The sequence below is a fragment of the Lacerta agilis genome, chromosome 14 (assembly GCF_009819535.1).
Source record: "Lacerta agilis isolate rLacAgi1 chromosome 14, rLacAgi1.pri, whole genome shotgun sequence".
NCBI lineage: Eukaryota > Metazoa > Chordata > Lepidosauria > Squamata > Lacertidae > Lacerta > Lacerta agilis.
In genome coordinates, this window is record NC_046325.1 from 36,291,724 (window position 1) to 36,315,692 (window position 23,969).

Genomic DNA, 23,969 nt, shown 5'->3' on the forward strand with positions numbered 1-23,969 from the left:
GACCTTGCATCTGAATTTCTTTTTTCCCTGACAGTGGAAGGTAAAGCTGTTTTGACTAAGGCTTAACAAAGCTGCTGCAGTTTACTAGTTTCCCCTTGAATCTTACTACTTAAAGAGGGCCCTTTGCGGTGACCTGGGCTAGGGCCTGTGATTTTCATAATATGGCATTGTTTTGATGACGAAGTCGGCACTGAAGGGGGGGGGGGAGACCACCAAGTTTATTAAGTGGCCCTCTGAGATCTCCAGCATTTGTCAAGTGGTGTGCATGAGAAAACGTTTGAGAACAGCTGGTTTATGCTGTTAAGGCATTTGTGGCCAGCCTTTTTGGCAAGAGGGCCACCAGTCAAACACAAAAAAAATCCATAATGCCACGCTAGGACACCCTACACTCCACATGGTTCTTCTTCCCCCCATCCCTATGATGATGTTGATGATGGAATACGACATCCTTATTTTCATTGGAGAAATGTTGGAGGGTATGATAGCAGAGAAGTGTTTTTAAATTTTTTTTTAAAGCTATTTCCTACCAACAACCCGGAGTGGGAAAGTCCACTCTACCTGCTCAGTTTGCTGCAACCTCAATGAGCTGTGTGTGTAGACATGGCCCTGGTCTAGCACAGGGGCAGGGGACCTATGATCCTGCAAGTGTTGATGGACCACATCTCCCATCACCCCAGCCCATTGGCCATGCTGACCGGGGCTGACGCAGCTTCCCCAACCCTGACCCCGTGTGTTGGAGAGCAGGTAGCAACGGCGGGTGGGGCCTTGTCTCTGGTGGCACCTCAAAGGTGAAGCACCTTCCCCAGACATATTCCCCAGACTCATGGGGGAATTTGGCAGGGGCCACATGCCAGTGATGGATCCAAAAGTGGATGGAGGAACGGGTGACTTTCACCTCTGTACAGTAGACCACATTCCAGTTGCGAATGTCACTCAAGAGATTGACATGACATTGACACGCACAGACCCCTCCAGGGTCATCCAGGCACACAAGAGCCATTGTCACAGTCGAAGGCCACAGAGGGCTAGAGGGCTTTGTGTGGCCCCTGGAACTGAGGCTCCCTAGGCTTCTTATAGTTAAAGCTATGGTTTTCCCAGTAGTGATGTACGGGAGTGAGAGCTGGACCATAAAGAAGGCTGATCGGTGAAGAATTGATGCTTTTGAATTATGGTGCTGGAGGAGACTCTTGAGAGTCCCACGGACTGCAAGAAGATCAAACCTATCCATTCTGAAGGAAATCAGCCCTGAGTGTTCACTGGAAGGACAGATTCTGAAGCTGAGGCTCCAATACTTTGGCCACCTCATGAGAAGAGAAGACTCCCTGGAAAAGACCCTGGTGTTGGGAAAGATGGAGGGCACAAGGAGAAGGCGACGACAGAGGATGAGATGGTTGGACAGTGTTCTTGAAGCTACTAACATGTGTTTGGCCAAACTGCGGGAGGCAGTGAAGGATAGGTGTGCCTGGCTTGCTCTGGTCCATGGGGTCACGAAGAGTCGGACACGACTGAACGACTGAACAACAACGACAACAACAGGCCTCCTATAGATAACAAGTGAAACCCAATCCTTTTTCCTGAGCTTCAATTGAGTGATGCCACAAACTCGTGTGCTTTATTGCTCCTGCTAGACTTTTCTTGTTTCACTTGCATTGTGCACCAACAAGATTGATGACTGTTAGACACTTGTTATCATATTGACTTTTCTTTCTTGAATTGCATATACTTCAACTGTTCCCATATACCTCCTTATTCCTGGTACCTGCCGCGGTGCATTGCTGTCCCTGTTTTTCCCTGGGGTGGGTGGGTGTCTTCTCTGTGTGTCTCGCTTGCTGGAGCTGCTGTCGTTCTTTAGGGTTTAGCTCCCTCCCCAGGTTCTCTAGAACTTAAAATCTCTGAGCAGGAAACGAATGTCTCAGATGCCTATAACTGCGCAGAAACGAACACTTAAGACACCACGTGTGTTGCACTGCCGGCCATTTCACACACTGCAACTGCTAAGGTGTAGTTTGAACTGCTGGTAATCTATTGTATGGTAACTGTGTTTTTGGTTTTGGTAGGGCTAAAAAAAGTACAAAAAATGTTTAGTGAGACTTTAGCCAAAAGCTGAATGAGCTCAGTCACAGCTCAATGGTAGACTGTATGTTTTGCATGCAAAAGTTCGAAGGTTTAGCCCCTGGCATCTCCCAGGGAATAATAATAATAATAATAATAATAATAATAATAATAATAATAATAATAATAATAATACTCTGGGTGGCTTGCAACAATTTATAAAACCACAGTAAAACGTCAAACATTAAAAACTCCCCTGTATAGGGCTGCCTTCAGATGCCTTGTAAAGGTTGTGTACAGTCATACCTTGGTAGTCAAACAGAATCCATTCCGGAAGTCCGTTCAACTTCCAAAGCATTCAGAAGCCAAAGCGTGGCTTCTGATTGGCTGCAGGAAGCTCCTGCAGCCAATCGGAAGCCGCGGAATCCCCGTCAGACGTTAGGCTTCGAAAAGAATGTTGGAAAACCGGGTTCTGATTGTTCGGGAACCGATTTGTTTGGGAGCCAAGGCATTCGAGATCCAAGGTACAACTGTAGTTCTTTATCTCCTTGACATCTGATGGGAGGGCGTTCCACAGGGCGGGCGCCACTACCGAGAAGGCCCTCTGCCTGGTCCCCTGTAAATTCACTTCTCGCAGTGAGAGAACCACTAGAAGGCCGTCGGAGGTGGACCTCAGTGTTCAGGCTGAACTATGGGGGTGGAGGGACACAGGCTGAAACCTTAGGGAGCTGCTGCCTGTCAGTGTCGGAAGTCCTGAGCTAGACTATTTCATTCCAACAGACTAGATAGCTTTTTAATTAGTTGGGGACAGTCTAATGAAATCTAAAGATCCACAACTTTCTACTGGATGTGCAGAGATCAGGGGCTTGAACCAGGGAGGATACTGACTTTTGCAGGTGTGTGTGTGTTTTTGCAGGTGTGTGTGTGAGCAGACGCAGCCTCCATCCCTCCTCCCTGCATTCACTGAACAGGTGAAGGACACTTCCGCAGAGAGCTATAAAAAGCACCAAATCTAGGATCAAACAAGCACGCTTCTGGGCTAAGAAGTGTTGTCGTCGTAATCAGGGGAGTGGAGTGATGGTGCCTTCCTTATAAACCATTACCGCCAGCCTCAGCCCCTTACCTGCGAGATCAGACTGTTACTAGCCTAGCATATGGGCTGTTTGGAGAATATAAGAGTCAGCGTAGTGGAATGGAATGGAATGGAATGGAATGGAATGGAGCGTAGTTAAATGGTTCAGGACAGACGAAAGAAAGTACTTTGCACAGGTCATAGTTAAACTGCGGAATTCGCTCCCACCAGAAGTAGTGGCGGCCACCAACTTGGCAGGCTATAAGCCCCAATGGCTATGTTTTCCCTCCAGTGTTGAACGGCAGTTGCTGGAAATCACAGCAGGAGAGAGGGGTGCTGTGTTCAGATCCTGGTTTGTGGCTTCTCCTAGGCATCTGGTTGGCCAATATGAGAACAGATGCTGGTCTAGATGCTCCACTGGCCTAATCCTGCAGTTTCTTCTTACGCTCCTATATAGTGGCCAAGAGAACAAGGCTGTGCAGCTCAGTAGGTAGAGCGTGAGACTCTTAATCTCAGGGTTGTGAGTTCGAGCCCCACGTTGGGCAAAAGATTCCTGCATTGCAGGGGGTTGGACTAGATCAGTGTTTTTCAACCGTTTTTGGGCAAAGGCACACTTGTTTCATGAAAAAAATCACGAGGCACACCACCATTAGAAAATGTTAAAAAATTTAACTCTGTGCCTATATTGACTATATATAAAGTAATTCTCTTGAATAGGAATCAAATAAACGAATTTTTCCCACGGCACACCAGGCAACATCTCGCGGCACACTAGTGTGCCGCGGAACAGCGGTTGAAAAACACTGGACTAGATGACCCTCGAGGTCCCTTCCAATTGCTACGAGTATGTTTCGCGCCCGCAAAAATCCCTTGCTTGCTTTCCTGGAAGCCCCATTGAACTCATCGGGGGGGGGCTTACTTCTGAGTAGACATGTACGGGGTTGCACTGCTCTCTGTGAAAGCTTCGCTTTTCAAGGTTAGACTCTCTGCTTTGCCATGAAATCACCGAATGTCCTAAGTTAAGCCATTATCACACAACCTCCCCCTCCCATCTGCAATATAAAGATAGCAGAGCTGACCGACTGACCTCACAGGGCTGTTGTTAGAACATGAATGCGAATCTCTGTATTATTTCTCTTCTTCATTTTCTTCTTAACATTACCATTCTAAATATACTATCAAACTGTCTAACAATTAATTATGAAAGTCTTTCGAAGCGAACCAAGCTGTGAAGATGAGAAAGGAATAAGCACCTCTTCCCAAGAGAGAAGCAGAGTACCAGAGGACTGCTGACGAATTTTAAAAGAGAATTAACTTGTGTTTTTCCACCCGCCCGCCCCCTTTTCCTTCTCTCCCTACACAATTCTAACAGCCTGGTTGTCTAATTTAGATCCCTGATGGGGACATGGTCTCTTTTTTATGTATAGTGCTGTTAACTTTCTCTGAAGGCTTGGTACTATGCAGGGCAATAAATAAAAATGAATACATAAATAAAAAAAACACACCATGTACTAGATATTGAAGCCCATGATCTGTCTGGGTAGTTTGCAGCTATATTTGAAATTTATCCCTCCTCACCTCTCGGTATGGCACCCCCATTGTGCCAACAACCCTCCCAAGCCTTGTCTGATTGCTCCTTGAACCCTCTGGGCTCCCCCTCTGCAGCACACAGATCTTCCTGTCTCTCTGTGTGTGTAGTCGTGCAACTGTTTTATATTTGTTTTGCTAGGAAGGATAACTTTTTCTTTTCACTCACAACATCTTCCATCATTTTCCACATCCCACGACTGACCTTCGCTTCTTAGAACATACACGAGAACAGAACAAGAAGCTGGTGGGCTATGGACAGGGCTCCTCGTCGCCCAAATTGCTGTTAGTTGCCCTCAAATGCTTTCGCCCACTCTTACCGGTGCAGTGTGGCGCCCCCCCCCCCCCCCCGCCGAAAAAAAGCCGCGTAAAGGGGAAAATTCTCCCTTTCTGCATCCACGTGCGTTGTGACGTCACGATGACATCACGACGCACGTGTCGTGCCCCTCCCCCGGGGGGTGCCTCTGCGCTGCCGCCGCCCCCAGCAGCGCAGAGGCTGGCTACGCCACTGCTTTCAACACCCCTTTTTCTCTTTGTAAAATAAAAAGCACTATCTGCTTTTGGCCCCTGGGCAATTCGGCTCCGGGGACCACCATTCTGTCCATAAGACGCACAGATATTTCCCCTTACTTTTTAGGAGGGAAAAGGTGCGTCTTATGGAGCGAAAAATACGGATAGTGATCTACCAGTAGATCACTGGACGTCTGTGGTAGATCACCAGTAGATCAGTGGCTCCCCCCCAAAGAAGCTAAAAAGCTTTGGCTCCCCTAAAAAAAAGCTCAACATCTTTGCCCTGCACCCCTAAAATGACCTGAACCACCAAAAATAGGGTTTTCCTTCCTAAAAAAAAAAAAGCTCAGTGTCGCTTTCCTCTTCCCTAAAGTAGCTCAACAACTTTTACGTGAACCCCCCAAAACAGGCCTTTCCTTCCTAAAAAAGGGGGGGAGTTAGATCACTGCCAGTTTTTAACTCTGTGAGTAGATCGCAGTCTCTTGGAAGTTGGCCACCCCTGCTCTATTGCATTTCTCTCTCTCCCCCCCCCCCTCCTTTTACCACTAATCCATAATCTCAGTTGCCTGGCTCATCCCGGTTAAGTGCCTGGACACTCAACGGATTTTTTTTTTTAAATCCTATTTTGATCATTCTAATCCTATCAGTCCTGCAGAGGGAAATCATCTGCCATTCTTTACCCTCTCCTTCCCCTGGCCACACTCTAGGCTTCCCAGATCTGCACTGAGTTGCATCCCATCTCATGCAAGGACTGTGATTGTTACGCTGCTCTGAATCCAGGGGCTGGGCGTTTTTCATGAATGTGAGCTGTGAAAAATGTGCTTCCCCAGCCCTTCTTAGGACCTTCCCATTCAGGTTTTTGTTTTTGTTTTGTTTTTTAAAAAGATAAAGTTTCTAGAACTCGGTATTGTGGGGGAACTCCCCCCTCCTTGAAAGAAGCGGGGGGAATGATGGTACGTTTCTGCTTAAGTACCCACTCCATCCAGGTACAGTGATACCTTGGTTCTCAAACCTTAATCCATTCCGGGAGTCTATTTGAAAACCAAGGCACGGCTTCCGATTGGCTGCAGGAGCTTCGTGCACTCAGTCAAAAGCCACATGGGACGTTCGGCTTCCTAAAAACATTTGCAAACTGGAACACTGAAGAAGTGTGCATGCACACGAAAGCTCATACCAAGAACAAACTTAATTGGTCAGGTTAAACCACAGAGTCTAGGGCTTGCTGATCAGAAGGTCGGCGGTTCGAATCCCTGCCACGGGGTGAGCTCCCGTTGCTCGGTCCCAGCTCCTGCCCACCTAGCAGTTCGAAAGCACCCCAAAAAGTGCAAGTAGATAAATAGGTACCACTCCGGCAGGAAGGTAAACGGCGTTTCCGTGCGCTGCTCTGGTTTGCCAGAAGCAGCTTTGTCATGCTGGCCACATGACCCGGAAGCTGTCTGCGGACAAACGCCAGCTCCCTCGGCCTATAGAGCAAGATGAGCGCCGCAACCCCAGAGTCGGACACGACTGGACCTGATGGTCAGGGGTCCCTTTACCTTTATCTTTCAGGTGCTACTGGAAGGATTTTTTTTTTTTTTTTGACTATGGCAGACCAACACGGCTACCTACCTGTTCCAGGTTTGTGGCGTTCGGGAGCCGATTTGTTCGACAACTAAGCTCTTTGGGAACCAAGGTTCCCACTGTACACTGTTTTAATCTTCCCCCTTGACAAGCTCACACATTGAGGAGTTTTGTAAAGGCATATAAAAGATAGTTCTTATTAGCTATGGTGGAACGTTCTCCTCCTAGTCATCTGCCGAGGTCAGAATTTCAGCGTCTTTCAAATGCAATCATTTATTTTCTGAAGAAGTGTGCATGCACACGAAAGCTCATACCAAGAAGAAACTTAGTTGGTCTCTAAGGTGCTACTGGAAGGAATTTTTTAAAATTCATTTTCTTGTTCAGGATGTCTTCTAGTATGAATTTTTTGTTTTGTTTTGTTTTTGCACCGTTACAATATGCCACAATACCTACAACAATGTGTTGCTTTTCCTTTCCTTTAAAACGTAACCTTGTTCTTTGCAGCTTCCAGCACACAGTGCAGAAGACCACAAGTTCTATTGACAAGCTAAGGCCGAAAGGTCCTGTTCTTTGTTTTAATAGTTGTTGTTGTTTAGTTGTTTAGTCGTGTCCGACTCTTCGTGACCCCATGGACCAGAGCACGCCAGGCACTCCTGTCTTCCACTGCCTCCCGCAGTTTGGTCAGACTCATGTTGGTAGCTTCGAGGACACTGTCCAACCATCTCGTCCTCTGTCGTCCCCTTCTCCTTGTGCCCTCAATCTTTCCCAATGTCAGGGTCTTTTCCAGGGAGTCTTCTCTTCTCATGAGGTGGCCAAAGTATTGGAGCCTCAGCTTCAGGATCTGTCCTTCCAGTGAGCACTCAGGGCTGATTTCCTTCAGAATGGATAGGGTTGATCTTCTTGCAGTCCATGGGACTCTCAAGAGTCTCCTCCAGCACCATAATTCAAAAGCATCAATTCTTCGGCGATCAGCCTTCTTCTCACTTCCATACATCACTACTGGGAAAACCATAGCTTTAACTATACGGACCTTTGTCGGCAAGGTGATGTCTCTGCTTTTTAAGATGCTGTCTAGGTTTGTCATTGCTTTTCTCCCAAGAAGCAGGCGTCTTTTAATCTTGTGGCTGCTGTCACCATCTGCAGTGATTGTGGAACCCAAGAAAGTAAATAGTAATAGTTAGGCCAGGCCAATCCAGGGACATCATACTGCTGGCTGGTTATAGGGACTGATGTTGTGGCCGGTTATTCCCTTTTCTGCCTCACTAGGCTGGAATTCCATTGGCAACCTGTGATGAGGTTCCTGGCTCAACTTCTGGCATCTCTGAAAGGAGGACTGCTCTCTTCTCACTGGCTTTAGGCTGAGCTGCAGGTCAGGTACTGGGATGCAATTGAGGGCTCTTCCATATTTCCATTTGCGTCATGCCTGGAAACCATGGATCCAAGTGGTTTTTTTGCTTGACCCACGCTTTCTAGGCAATGATAATGATTATATTTTTTAATACCCTGCCCATCTGGCTGGGTTGCCCCAGCCGCTCTGGGCGGCTTCCAACACTTAAAAACATCAGACATTAATAGTAGCAATCTGACCCAAAATAAAGAATCACAGTAACTTTATAAAATAAACAACTTATATCAAACAAAGCAACGTTCAACAATCCTCCAGAATCTAATAGTAAAGAATAAACTTAAACACCAGCAAATAATAATTAAACAGTTTACACTTATCAACCGCAATAAAGAATTACCAATCTACAATCAATAAAAATAACAAGAAATCGCAATGCATAAAATACCACGAAACATGCAAAACCTTGTAAAAGGGTCAAACTGAGAAAAAAGGACACACAACTTTTAAAACTATTAAAAGTCAGGCAAGAGTGTGAGCAGTTTCTCCCTTGCTCCACTCGAGGGAAAGCCAGCTCTTTGGCTTTAAATCAGAGCAAACAGCAATCCGGAGAAAACTCAAATGCTCTGATAGAGTGCTAAAGAGTGTTGATAAGCCCTGACTGAGCTGTTGTAGTCAGCCCTGCAGGAGTGAAGTTACCAGGTGAGCATCGACAGAGTGACATTGTGGACAGGCCCTGAATCGTTACTTGTTGAAGTTATTTGTTATTTATTGCATTCATACCCTGTCGTTTCCCACAAGGGGCTTAAGGTGGTGTACATCATTCTCCCCCTCCTCCTTTAACCCCCACAGCAGCCCTGAGAGGTGGTCACCCCTTGGGCTTCAGGGCTGAGTGGGGATTTGAACCCTGGCTCCCAGTACATTTCCGAGCACAATTCCATGTGTTGGTGCTGACATTTAAAGCTCTAAACGGCCTCGGCCCAGTATACCTGAAGGAGCATCTCCACCCCCATCGTTCAGCCTGGACACTGAGGTCCAGCTCCGAGGGCCTTCTGGTGGTGAGAAGTGAGATTACAGGGAACCAGTCAGAGGGCCTTCTCAGTAGTGGCACCCGCTCTGTGGAACGCCCTCCCATCAGATGTCAAGGAGATAAACCACTACCTTGCTTTTAGAAGACATCTGAAGGCAGCCCTGTCTAGGGAAGTTTTAAATGTTTGATATTTTATCGTGTTTTGCATATTCTGTTGAGAGCCTGTTGAGAGCCGCCCAGAGTGACTGGGGAAACCCTGCCAGATAGGCAGGGTATGTATGTATAAATAAATAAATAAATAAATAAATAAATAAATAAATAAATAAATAAATAAATTATTATTATTATTATTACATCCATGGATATAGCAGTGCCCTGATGTTTGGGGCACGTGTACAGTAAACACCCAGGCCCCACTTGCACAGAGACCTGATCTGGAGGTCAGTGGTTCCAGGTTCCACAGATGCAGTCGGTTGCTTTGCCAGGCTGCACACTAGCAGGCCATTGAGCTCTTCCCCAGAAACCTAATACATAATAATGACAAATCTACAAGCCTGAAATCTGCTCACACATTGCTCCAGGTTGTAACGGGCAACAAGCAGAAGTTTGGCATTTTGTGGCATTAAGGCAGACGCTGCGTGGCTTTTGATACAGTGGAAGTTGGTTCAGCATCCTGCACAAGCAGCTTTATGCAGGCCCTGAATACATAGCCTCCAACATTTCTCCAATGAAAACAGACATCCGGTTCCATAATAACAACAACAATAATAATGTTATTATTTATACCCTGGCCATCTGACATTGTTGCCCCAGCCGCTCTGGGCAGCTTCCAGCATTTTTGTTGCAAACATACGTTGGAAACATATTTTATGATATCTTCATATAATACAATATGAAACATTTTAAAACTTCCCTATACAGGGCTACCTTCAGGCATCTTCTAAAGGTTGAATAGTTACTTATCTCCTTGGCTCGGGGAATCACATCACAACTCCATACCTTCCAACATTTCTCCAATGAAAATAGGGATGTCCTAAGGAAAAGCCTGGAGAAGAGAAGGTTAAGGGGTGATATGATAGCCATGTTCAAATATATTAAAGGATGTCATATAGAGGAGGGAGAAAGGTTGTTTTCTGCTGCTCCAGAGAAGCAGACACGGGGCAATGGATTCAAACTACAAGAAAGAAGATTCCACCTAAACATTAGGAAGAACTTCCTGACAGTGAGAGCTGTTCGGCAGTGGAATTTGCTACCAAGGAGTGTGGTGGAGTCTCCTTCTTTGGAGGTCTTTAAGCAGAGGCTTGACAGCCATCTGTCAGGAATGCTTTGATGGTGTTTCCTGCTTGGCAGGGGGTTGGACTGGATGGCCCTTGTGGTCTCTTCCAACTCTATGATTCTATGAAAAGCCGAACATCAGATCAGAAACTGGGACGACTTCTGTAAATCCGGGACTGTCCTTGGAAAATAGGGACACTTGTGGGGAGGTGCCTGTGAACATGCTGCAACATTCCCAGTGCTTTGCCCCATTGAGAAACTCAGCAAAGGCTAAAAAAAAAATACTTGGAAAGGTTCAGTCATGTCCCTATTTTCATACGAGAAATGTTGGAGGTTATGCAGTAGGGTTTCCAGTTTGGCCATTCCAAGTTTTGAACATAGGTTGGTTTGAAGGTTTTTCATCATTATTCTACTCTGGAACTTGTGTTAGGCATCTAGTTGGCCCCTGTGACAACAGGAGACTGGACTAGATGGTCCATTGAGTTAATTTCTTTCCAGCCATAGGCTGAAATTCAGGGACAGTGAACCTATAGTCTTGTACCTAGGTGTTGCTGAACTACATGCTAGCTGGAGCAGATGGGAGTTAAAAAGCTTCCGGTTGGCCACAGTTCCCCATCCATGCTAAAATGCTTATTTTCCTCCCGTTTTCTTCAGCCTCCACCTCTTTTCTCTTTCATCTCCCCTGCGATGAATTCATTTTAGATGGCACGTTCCTTGAGGTGGGATGCTGTGCTGTTTGTTAAGGAGCAATGCACATTGATGGTGCAATATCAATAATGACCAGCATAAACGGGGTACTGCCGTAATCTTAAAAAAGATAATCTGCCATCCACACAGATCAAGGCTTCATAAAAAAAGAGAGTCGTCAGATCCCCGTTGAGCCAAATGATAATCGAGCGCACGGGTGTTAACATGGTTTAATTGCATTTTAGCCAGTGCTTAAGCGATGGTCGCGACCTTTAGCGTGACCTTCTTGCAATCATTTGCAAGTCAAATAAATAAATAAACAAACCGGTCTTCTTTGTAGGTCAGGCCAGTTCTGCAAGAGCTGTTTCAAAATTGAAATTGAGGTTTCCTCTCAAATTTAAGTGTTTGAACAGTGCAGTTCTGTGTGTGTGTGTCTACCCAGGAGTAAACCCCGCTGAGTTCATTGGGGTTACTCCCAGGTAGGTGCGTCTTGGGTTGAAGCCTTTCCGACTTGCTGGCATCGTTGATTTGCACAGATGGCAAATTTTGAAATCGGGGGAGCTTCCAGCAGTCAGATGCAGAATACCATCGTGTGTCAGAGATAAAGTGCTGAGCATCGCTGAAGGTTCATTATAGAGTGCTGCGAAACACTAAATGCTGTTTCATGTCGGTGGCCAACTACTGTCAAATATCAGCTGTCAAGGCACCCCGTCTTGAACTCAGATGTATCAAATATCAAAGATTGGAATCAAATACTGGTTGGGTATCAGAGCAAGGTCAGCTCTCAGTTGAGAGGAGAAGATCTGGGAGATATGCTGCATCAAAACCCATAGAGGAGAAATGTTTGGGAGCAAGTTAGGTTCAGCACTATTTTTAGCTAATTATACTTTATCAGGGGCCGCAGTGAACTCTGAGGCTTACTTAAACACTCTGGTATAATCCCTTCTCCTGCATTCCAATGGCCTTTACAGAAAGTGGTCACCAGTATTCCAGTCATCGCGTCCCAAGGAGCATAATTGCTTGCCACCCTCCCTCCCTCGTTCCCTCCCTCCTTGTTTATTCATCCAAAGACACCCCCCTCTTGCTTTTTCTGCAGATCCTGACCTAACCTCGGCTTCCTGTACTTGCTCCAGGTCTCATTAACAAAAGATGTATTCTCTGCTCTTGAATGTTTCAACTTTGCCCTCTCCTTCCTTTTCTCCAATGCCCAGCAGTGTCCAGGAATGCAATTGATTGTCCTTCTGCCGGACTGCAGAGTATCCTTATTGAGGCTGACAGCACAACCTCGTTTTCACCCCACTCGACCCACCCCCCTCCAATTCTTTTCCCACTCCAGCCAGTTTTAATGTTCTTTCCAGGCGACGTCTAATCCAGGAATGGCAATTCATTGCAACGGTTGCTCAAGAGCCCTATTAACTAAGCTGCAAGCTTTGGACAGTAGATTAATCAACTGAAGCTGAGTTGATTAACTGGTGGGAGGTCATATTTCTAAAGTATGGGGCTGAAAGTAAAAGGGAACACATTTTTTAAAAAAATGTGTTTCAGGGTATTACGGTTCCAGTGGGTAGCAAAAAATAGAAAAGGTCGCTTACATTCTAACACTGAAAATTTCAGATAACCTTTTACCCTTTCAAGATAGGGCATGGCTTTATTGGGCAGTGGGGAGGCAGGTTGCACTGCAACCTCTAGTTTTATTACCTAATATGACTTCTTTCTTTCTTTTTTAACATATGGCGCACACCTACAATTATTCCAAGAACAAGTGGCAACTTATGTTGGCCCGACTGAATATCTTTCCCTCGGCATTTGTCAGGGGTAGATATCAGAATATTCCCAGAAACAAGAGATACTGCAGATGTTCCCTGAATGTCCCGGACACTGTAGAGCATATTCTCTTTTATTGTCCACTACACAGTACGCTGCGTGAACGCGTGTTGTCCCCTCTTTTGGACGGTTTGAAACCGCAGCATGGTGGAAGAGTTGGATTCTGTCTCTCTGACATTGACCAAGGGGTGACTGCGGGGGTAGCCGAGTTTTTGGCAGCAGTGCTTCAAGGAGTACTTTAACAGGAGGAAATTCTAGATTTTACTAATACACACATACAATCAGCCTATGAGTTTAATTGTTGTTTCTTTGTGTATATATATTTTAAATTTCCTGTATGTGATTCTTTCTCTTGCGATTTTACATGTACTGTAAATGCCTAATAAAGGTTTGATAAGTATTAGCTAACTGATGCACAGCTTTGCTTTGTGATCATGGAACTGCCAGCTCCTATGCGGTGAAGGCTGGTCTATTAGGGTAAATGGGATGCTCCTTCACCAACCGGGCCTCATCTGGCAGGGGAAATAGGGACATTTCAGGATCAAATCGGAAACTGGGTTGGATTCCGTTAATTCTGGTGCTGTCCCTGGGAAATCGGGGACATTTGGAGGGTATGGTGCTCCTATGAAAATATGGCCAAGCGCTAACATCTTCTTCAGAGGCCTTTTCCTGAGAGTCCCCTTCAGATGTAGAATCATAAGATTGTGGAGGAGTAATAATAATAATAATAATAATAATAATAATAATAATAATAATTTATTATTTATACCCCTCTCATCGGGATGGGTTTCCCCAGCCACTCTGGGCGGTTTCCAACAAAAGATTAAAAATACATTAAAACACCAGTCACTAAAAACTTCCCTTAACAGGGCTGCCTTCAGACGTCTTCTAAAAGTCAGGTAGTTGTTTATTTCCTTGACATCTGATGGGAGGGCGTTCTACAGGGAGGGTGCCACCACCGAGAAGGCCCTCTGCCTGGTTCCCTGTAACTTGGCTTCTCGCAGTAAGGGAACCGCCAGAAGGCCCTCGGCGCTAGATCTCAATGTCCGGGCAGAACGATGGGGGTGGAGTTGGAAGGGACCCCCAAGGGTCATCTAGTGCAACCCCCTGCAATGCAGGAAGTGAGTTGGGGGAAGAAGCAACTAGGGAAAGAGGATTGTCAGTGGTGCAGTTCCATCGATGGAACACTCTTTCTGGGGTGTGGCAAGGGGTCTGTGTGGTGTCCTGTTTGCTAAGTTCTAGGCACAAGGTCAATATCTTTATTTATTGTCTGTGCATGTTGATTTTGCTGTAATCTTCTAAGTAAATCTTATATAGGTTGGGCTGCTAGCCATCCTAAGTATTTTAAGTATTTTATATAGGTTGGGCTGCAGTGTGTTGCTTTTGATTTTTGCTTTGCACTGAGCTGTCACGTTTTAATTTGATGTTTTAATCTTTCTTTCTTTCTTTCTTTCTTTCTTTCTTTCTTTCTTTCTTTCTTTCTTTTTAACTGCAAGCCAGTTTGCACATTTTCATCGAAAATGGGAGAAGGGAAATAATTTGCACCTCATTTTCATTTATCTCACACTTCTTCCGGTGTTTCAGGACAACGATGTCCGCTCTGGGTTTTTGCTAATACACATGTGTTTACATTTACTCGATTAATCAGTCAAGAGGCAGGCGGTCAGCTTTGTTTTTCAACGGTTTAAAATATTTATATCCAGCCTCTTCACAAGGTGAACAACAGGCTGGATACAGGCGGTTAAGTTGACTGAGCTAAGGTCCCATTGAAAATCAGTGGAACAAGTTAGGAGTGACTTGATTTCAATGGGAACTGAGTGCGGGTAACACTCAGGTTTGTATCCAGTAAATTAATGGGCATGACTAACATAAGTCTATTGATTTCAGCGAGTCTACTCGGAGTATGACATAGTTGTATCCATTGCCATAAAACAAAGCAACCACCCATAAAATATAGCCAAAGCAGCCAGCAGATTAAAATAGCACAAATCACATTAAAACCTAGTGAAATCATGGGGGGTTTATTTGGCGTCTAAAGCAATGCTAGGCTGAAGTCTTTGATTGAGCTTTTTCCTGCACTTTTGGAAGCGGGGAGCGTACCCTCCAACATTTCTCCTACGAAAATACGGGAGCCCTACTCCATAATAACAATAATTATTTATACCCTGCCCATCTGACTTGATTGTCCTTCTGCCGGACTGCAGAGTATCCTTATTGAGGCTGACAGCACAACCTCGTTTTCACCCCACTCGACCCACCCCCCTCCAATTCTTCTTGCACTCCAGCCAGTTTTAATGTTCTTTCCAGGCGACGGCTAATGCACAAATGGCAATTCATTGCAATGGTTGCTCAAGAGCCCTATTAACTAAGCTTTGGACAGTAGATTAATCAAGCTTTGGACAGTAGATTAATCAACTGAAGCTGAGTTGATTAACTGGTGGGAGTTAATCATAATAAAACATTGAATATTAAAAAACAACAACTTTCCAATACATTGGCTCCCAGTACGTTTCCAAGCACAATTCAAAGTGTTGGTTGTTGTTGTTCAGTCGTTCAGTCGTGTCCGACTCTTCTTGACCCCATGGACCAGAGCACGCCAGGCACGCCTATCCTTCACTGCCTCCCGCAGTTTGGCCAAACTCATGTTAGTAGCTTCGAGAACACTGTCCAACCATCTCATCCTCTGTCGTCCCCTTCTCCTTGTGCCCTCCATCTTTCCCAACATCAGGGTCTTTTCCAGGGAGTCTTCTCTTCTCATGAGGTGGCCAAAGTACTGGAGCCTCAACTTCAGGATCTGTCCTTCTAGTGAGCACTCAGGGCCGATTTCCTTGAGAATGGATAGGTTTGATCTTCTTGCAGTCCATGGGACTCTCAAGAGTCTCCTCCAGCACCATAATTCAAAAGCATCAATTTTTTGGCGATCAGCCTTCTTGATGGTCCACCAAAGTGTTGGTGCTGACCTTTAAAGCCCTAAATGGACTCGGCCCAGGATACCTGAAGAAGCGTCTCCACCTTCATCACTCGGCCAGGACACTGAGGTCCAGCTCTGAGGGCCTTCTGGCGGTTCCCTCACTGTGAGAAGTGAAGTTACAGGGAACCAGGCAGAGGGCCTTCTTGGTAGTGGCACCCTGACTTTTAGAAAACATCTGAAGTCAGCCCTGTCTAGGGGAGTTTTTAATGCCTGATGTTTTGCTATGTTTTTAATATTCTGTTGGTACTAGCTGATAAGCCAGCCGAGTCACATCTTGCATACATGCTGCAAGATACGGACCCCCATAGAAACCTACAGGTTGCAAGGTTTTTAACTGCAGTCCTCTCGCATAAGAGATGCTCTGGAATGCTGTTTGATTATTGAACGTTTTGTTACTATTTTATTCAAAACCTGATCCCCTTGTTTTGTGTTTTTGTAAGGGTATTATCATTTGATAATGAAATTATCACCTTGTAATCGTGTTATGGTTTGGTTTTGTACTGTTTTGTTTTGTTTTGTTTTGTTTTATACATGGGCAAAAAGCCGAAATAAAATATCTATCTATCTAATATTCTGTTGGAAGCCGCCCGGAGTGGCTAGGGAGGCCCGGCCAGATGGGTGGGATATATTATTATTATTATTATTATTATTATTATTATTATTATTATTATTATTATTAGTTGTGTTGATGGTATGCCGATTGCAGCATCTGGCTTTGATAATATTTGTACCCGTCCATCTAACTGGCTTGCCTTAGCTACTCCAGGCAGCTTCCAACATAGATAAAAAGACATTACACATTAAAAAAGCTTCCCTGCACAGGGCTGCCTTCAGATGTCTGCTAAAGGTTGTCTAGTTACTTATCTCCTTGGCTCGAGAGTCACGTAACTCCATACCCTCCGACATTTTTCCGATGAATATAGGGATGTCCCAAGGAAAAGCAGGACGTTCCCCGGGGGTGGGGGGCTTTATAGAGGAGGTGGGTGAGGGTTCCCTGACTTTTTAAGCCAAATAGATGCTCTAAACAGCCTAACTCTCACCCAGGTTGAGAATGTGGCCAGAACTCCCACGGAAACTAGGCTATGGAATGACACAACATTGCTTTAATGCATCGGTGGTAGCCAATAAAAAATTGCAGCATGCAGAGTAACTGAGAAAGAAATTGTGACTGGGGCCGCAGTATCTGATGCCATAATGGCCACTTTTCGGCTCTGCCAATGTGGCTGGCTATTCCCTTGGTACCTGGGAATAGCCAGTAGAAGTACAGATAATCTACTAATCTAGTTTCTATGCCACTCTTTTGCTAGAGTGAATAGAAATAAATTGACATAAACATAGATGCCTGCTATTATTTTCTTCCGCAGCTGAAAACTAGCCAAGTGGTTGGTGTTAAATGAAATAAGAATCTGAGCATCCATTTCTTTCACTGCTTGAGGGCAATGTCAACCCAAACATGGTTGTATTTGGGGAGGGAACGCTCTCCTGCAGTGTGCAAGGAATTATAAAGTACACTGCATTTCAGAAGGTGATGTTACCCTGTTTTTCTTCCTGATATGAAACATTTTACTTAGAAATAAGCCCCACTGAGTTCAATGGGACTTACGTCTTGAAAAATAAGCCTTAGGAATGAAGCTTTTGCAAAGTATCACAGGAGAAAGCTTTCAAAACTGTACTATGATATATAAAAAAAGACGAACACAAATTCTGTGCAATGCATCAGATTTTGTGTAGAACACCAGAAATAAATCACATGGCACAGCATTCTTGGGATGGTGGTGCTTTAGAACTGAAGAGGAGGGCCTGCAGCCTTACTTTTCCATTATGTGAAACACACAAACACATGTGTTCAGATCCTTGAACATAGAAAACTAGCATGTCAAGGTTTTAGCTCTGCCATCTAACGTGCTAGCTTTTATTCTGCAGGGAGTCATACAACTATTCATTTGTACAACCCTCCCTCTGTATTCTGCTGAAGCAGTACAGTCTTGTGGTCCTCAGATGAATGGTAGCATATATGATGGGTGGTGACTAATGATGATAATAATAATAATAATAATAATAATAATAATAATAATAGGCGTGGGTGGTAAAATCTCAGGCCCCTAACAACTTGACCTGAGAGAGAGAGAGGCTTAACCATCACTGATGGCATGGAAGCCAAGGCAACTTTTTCTGTAACCCAACAACCAACACCATCACTTACAGCAGTGTTTTTCAACCTTTTTTGGGCAAAGGCACACTTGTTTCATGAAAAAAATCACAAGGCACACCACCATTAGAAAATGTTAAAAAATTTAACTCTGTGCCTATATTGACTATATATAAAGTAATTTTTGAATTTTTCCCACGGCACACCAGGCAACATCTCACGGCACACTAGTGTGCCGCGGAACAGTGGTTGAAAAACACTGACTTACAGACACCTCTCTTTAACCTCTGGCAGCTCAAATTCTGGAATTCCTCTGTTTTGACTAGATTCACTTGATCAGATATTTCCATGCCTCTCTCTCACCCAAAATACCAGTAGTTCTCCCTGAGAGAGAAAGTAGAGACAGAGCAGGAGGAGTATGAACTCCCTCCTATCAGATGTCAAGGAAATAAATAACTCTCTGACTTTTAGAAGACATCTGAAGGCAGCCATGTTTAGGGAAGTTTTTAATGTTTTATGTTCTATTGCTGCATTATTATTATTATTATTATTATTATTATTATTATTATTATTATTATATTCGGAGCTGCCCAGAGTGGCTAGGGAAACCCAGCCAAATGGGTCGGGTTCATTATTATTATTATTATTATTATTATTATTATTATTATTATTATTATTATGACAAGTATGCAGCCATCACCAGACCTTGGGAGCCAGTGTGGTGTAGTAGTTAAGAGCAGTAGACTCGTAATCTGGGGAACCGGGTTCGCGCCCCCGCTCCTCCACATGCAGCTGCTGGGTGACCTTGGGCTAGTCACACTTCTCTGAAGTCTCTCAGCCCCACTCACCTCACAGAGTGTTTGTTGTGGGGGAGGAAGGGAAAGGAGAATGTTAGCCGCTTTGAGACTCCTTCGGGTAGTGATAAAGCGGGCTATCAAATCCAAACTCTTCTTCTTCTTCTTGTGCTAGTGTCCACTTACATGTGTCCACAATACATTGTGCAAAGGAGAACTTTCCTATGCGTATCTTAAACCAACAGCAAATGCATTTTACTGGGGCCAGTATTAATGTTTCTTCTGATTGCTATCATGCTCCCCAAACCCCAGTATCAGATTCCTGGCTGATTTCGCTTTCTCTTGTTTCTCACCCCCAGTTTCTAAAGACCTGAGCACCCACCCTGCTCTTCACTGAAGCATGAACATTGGACATGGCCACCCGCCGCTGCACTCGGAAGCCTTCGCTGGTGCCTGGAGTCTCTAGGATGGTTTGGAAGCATCTGGTCCTCTTCTTCCTCTGGCTGCCATCGCTCGTTTGGGGCGGAGCCTCCCCCACCTCCTGCCCGGCCGCTTGTTCTTGCAGCAACCAGGCCAGCCGGGTTATCTGTACGCGCCGGGAGCTGGTGGAGGTGCCCGAGAGCATTTCCATCAACACGCGGTACCTCAACCTGCAGGAGAACAACATCCAGGTCATAAAGACGGACACTTTCAAGCACCTCCGTCACCTCGAGATTTTGCAGCTCAGCAAGAACCTCATCCGTAAGATTGAGGTGGGAGCCTTCAATGGCTTGCCCAACCTCAACACGCTGGAGCTTTTTGACAACCGGCTGACCACTGTCCCCACACAAGCCTTTGAGTACCTCTCCAAGTTGCGGGAGCTGTGGCTGAGGAACAACCCCATCGAAAGCATCCCTTCCTATGCCTTCAACCGAGTCCCTTCCTTGCGCCGACTGGACCTCGGAGAGCTCAAGAAGCTGGAGTACATCTCAGAGGCAGCTTTCGAAGGCTTGGTCAACCTGCGCTACCTGAACTTGGGCATGTGCAATCTCAAGGACATCCCTAACTTGACAGCCTTAGTGCGGCTGGAGGAACTGGAGCTCTCTGGGAATCGCTTGGACATGATCCGGCCAGGCTCCTTCCAGGGGCTGACCAGCCTCCGCAAATTGTGGTTGATGCACGCCCAGGTGGCTACCATCGAACGCAACGCCTTCGATGACCTCAAGTCCTTGGAGGAGCTCAACCTCTCCCACAATAACTTGATGTCATTGCCGCACGATCTCTTCACCCCCTTGCACCGCCTGGAGCGCGTCCACCTCAACCACAACCCTTGGCACTGCAACTGCGACGTGTTGTGGCTCAGCTGGTGGCTCAAGGAGACAGTGCCCAACAACACCACCTGCTGTGCCCGGTGCCACGCCCCACCCAACCTTAAAGGGCGGTACATCGGAGAGCTGGATCAAAGCCATTTCACCTGCTACGCCCCAGTTATAGTGGAGCCTCCCACCGACCTTAATGTGACTGAGGGAATGGCAGCTGAGCTGAAATGCCGGACGGGGACCTCCATGACGTCAGTCAACTGGCTGACACCCAACGGCACGCTTATGACGCATGGTTCCTACCGGGTGCGCATCTCGGTCCTCCACGATGGCACGCTCAACTTCACCAACGTGACCGTCCAGGATACGGGGCAGTACACCTGCATGGTGACTAATTCGGCGGGCAACACCACGGCTTCGGCCACACTCAACGTCTCAGCGGTGGACCCAGCCACCACAGGTTACACCTACTTCACAACGGTGACCGTGGAGACCATGGACTCGGGCCAAGAAGAATCCGTTCCCACGAAGAAGGAACCTGGGCCGACGCCGTCTCAGGGCTGGGGCATGACCTATTCCACCACCTCACTGACCCCTCGCAGCACCCGCAGCACGGAGAAGCCATTCACCATCCCAATCACCGACGTCACCGAGAGCGGCATGAAGGACCTGGACGACGTCATGAAGACCACCAAGATCATCATCGGCTGCTTCGTGGCCATCACCTTCATGGCTGCCGTGATGCTCATCGTATTCTACAAGCTCCGCAAGCAGCACCAGCTTCACAAGCACCACGGCCCTACGCGCACCATCGAGATCATCAACGTCGAGGACGAGCTGCCCGCCTCGGCCGGGGCGCCCGGCGACAGCCACCTGGCTCTGCCCGCCATCGAGCACGACCACCTCAACCACTACGCCGCTTTCAAGGCCCACTACAACAACAACAGCGGCGGAGGGCCCCTCACCTGCGGATCCAAGAACCCCATGCTCAATTCCATCCACGAACCTCTCTTGTTCAAGAGCAGCTCAAAAGAGAATGTCCAAGAGACACAGATATGACGGCCAACAGACCCAGGCAGCAGGGAATTCTTGTGTGGTGGGAGGGTGGAAGTGGATTCGTACATGCAGTGGGGGGGAAGTTGAGGAACGACTCCTCCGTGCCCTCCCCCCCCCACAAACAAACAAACAAACAAACATCAGCAGATCTTTCCACCACCGTGGCAGATCTTGGATGCCGAGCCCTCACCTGAGTGGACACCTTTGATTCTCACCACTTTAGCCTTTTCAGTTCTCTTATTTTCCTTTTGCAGAACAAAGTACTACGCTCACCCCCGGCCTGGCCATTCCCCCCCCCCTTTCCTTTCTCCACCCCCCACCTCACTTTTCTTCTTTTTTTCTACCGATCTCCCTCTGCATTGGAGACTTCTTCTTTTTCTTTCTTTTTATACAGATGGGGCTGTTTCTGTATCCAACTACCTGCTGTATTACTTTAATAATTGTTTTTTTTTTAAAAAAAAAAAAAAGGAAGGAAGAAAACAAACGGCAACAAAATAAGGAAAGATCGCTCTCTGATTTGTTTTCCTTTTTTGACGTCATGGGAATAAACTTTAGGAAAGGAAAATAAAAACCCAAGGGAAACGGGAGAGGGAAGAAGAAGAAGAAGAAGATGAAAAAGAAGAAAGAAATCTTATTTTGATCCGCTTTCCGTCAAAATTCTATTTTCATCCAAATGGGATATACAAACTAAATAAATTAAGTAAAGAGACGAAAGGTCATGGTGGTGCCAGGGTCCCCCCCCCACCTTTGGAGCACGCGGGGATGCCAGGCGCACAGGGTTCGGGGGGAATTTTTTATGACTAGTATTATTACTATGGGATGGCAGGCATGGCCGGTGTGCCCCCCAGAGACACTGAGGCGTGGAGGTATTTTTTAATTTGTAATAATCTGGGGGTGGGAATGAGGGGTTTGGTGGGGGGCTGCACTTCCGGCCACACACACACACAAAAAAACAAGGCCTGTCGATTCCCTTGGCATTTTGGGGTCTGGTCTGAGTTTCCTATTTTAATAAAATCCATAAAGATGTTTCCAATCCTCCCTAGGGTGGTTCTTTTGGGATGGGGGCAAAAGAAGCGAGCCGCTTATGGCGTCAGGCCGCTGTGGCCAAGTATGAACAGAGTCTCACGTGTGCCAGGTTTGCTGAGGGATCGCCATGGCGATAGCACAGGCCGCAACATGCATTATCTTGCAAAGAACACCCCTGTGGCTGTACCATACACTGTATACATGGCTGGAACTCATACCTTGGACAGGGAGGGCAGTCTAGAAGTTGGCACTGATATCATTGCTCCATAGGGAGTGAAATGTGGCCTCTGCTGATGAATCTCCTTTTTTTACATGGAATCCAAAGAACGGAGCTGGTATTTTTTAAAAACAACAACAACAACCGTGGCAAATGGTTCTCTTTGCTGATTTATATAGCACCATTGATGACTATGGTGGTGTTATTATTTGTAGGTACGCAGGTGGTGCTGCGGTCTAAACCACTGAGCCTCTTGGGCTTGCCGATCAGAAGGTCGGCGGTTCGAATCCCCACGACGGGGTGAGCTCCCGTTGCTCTTTCCCAGCTCCTGCCAACCTAGCAGTTCGAAAGCACGCTAGTGCAAGTAGATAAATAGGTATCGCTGCGGTGAGAAGGTAAATGGCATTTCCGTGCGCTCTGGTTTCCGTCACAGTGTCCCATTGCACCAGAAGCGGTTTAGTCATGCTGGCCACATGACCTGGAAAGTTGTCTGTGGACAAATGCTGGCTTCCTCGGCCTGAAAGCGAGATGAGCACCACACCCCATAGTCACCTTTGACTGGACTTAACCATCCAGGGGTCCTTTACCATTTGCTGTACGAGGACCGTAGACTTAGACTGAGTCAGCGCTATTAATCCATCTAATTCAGTGTCATCTATACCTGGAGTGGGGAATTTCTAGCTCATGGGCCAAACTTTGTTGTTTGGGGGAAGCCATGACGAGATGCCCTATATTTGACATCATATACACGTGACGTCGGGTGTGGGGTGGGCAGCAAAGGAAAAATCAGGAGCTGAAAGCGGGTTCCCAATTGTTATTTCGCTGGAGCGAGACACACATACACCCGCCCCAAAACAACTGCTTCTGCAGGTTCCTTTGAGTGATGCCAAAAGGTTTTTCTGACCCCAGCATTCCTCCCCATACACACACACACACACACACACACACACACTTAAAAACAAAATTGTATTTAATAATGAATGATAACAATGATTGAGAATAGTGCAGAATAGCTGGCGGGAAAGGCTTTTGAAAGGCGGACTTGAGAAGTATAGTTCCCGTCGCGCCCGCTTTGGCGCACATCACAACATTTTGAAAAGCAGCTGTGTTCCGGCTCATCTGTTGGTTCAGGAAGGGCAAATTGGGTAGGGCTGCATGAAAATGCAAACTGAACAAATTTCTCTCCCCGCCCCCGCCCCCCACCATTGCCAGATGCAGATGGAGCAACAAAACAGGGACATAATTTTGGAAGTAGAGCAGGGATGGTCTCTTTGGTAATACGGTGCCCTGAGCGAAGACAAAATTTGGTTCCACCCCATATTTCTTATTTTCGCAATAATTCCTTTTGGTACAGCCTATGTGTATATTTACCTGTATAAATTATTATTATTATTATTATTATTATTATTATTATTATTATTATTATTATCGTAATCGTCATCAGCTCGGTACCCTAAATCCAGCACTGAGCAGAGCACTGGGAAAAGGCGAGGAGGCAAAGATGCAACGATGAAAA

The 23,969-nt window shown here is 46.1% G+C and overlaps 1 protein-coding gene across 3 annotated transcripts in view; it reads left to right on the top strand.

Moving 5' to 3' along the window:
• LRRC4B (leucine rich repeat containing 4B) overlaps positions 1-22,240 on the top strand; it is a 142,960-nt gene extending 120,720 nt beyond the window's left edge. For all 3 annotated transcript variants that reach the window (XM_033169624.1, XM_033169625.1, XM_033169623.1), the window contains exon 2: positions 19,216-22,240. In XM_033169624.1, the coding sequence (XP_033025515.1) occupies positions 19,270-21,213 (1,944 nt within the window). In that variant the 5' untranslated portion in view covers positions 19,216-19,269 and the 3' untranslated portion in view covers positions 21,214-22,240. The remainder of the gene's footprint in view (positions 1-19,215) is intronic.
• The last annotated feature ends 1,729 nt before the right edge of the window (positions 22,241-23,969 follow it).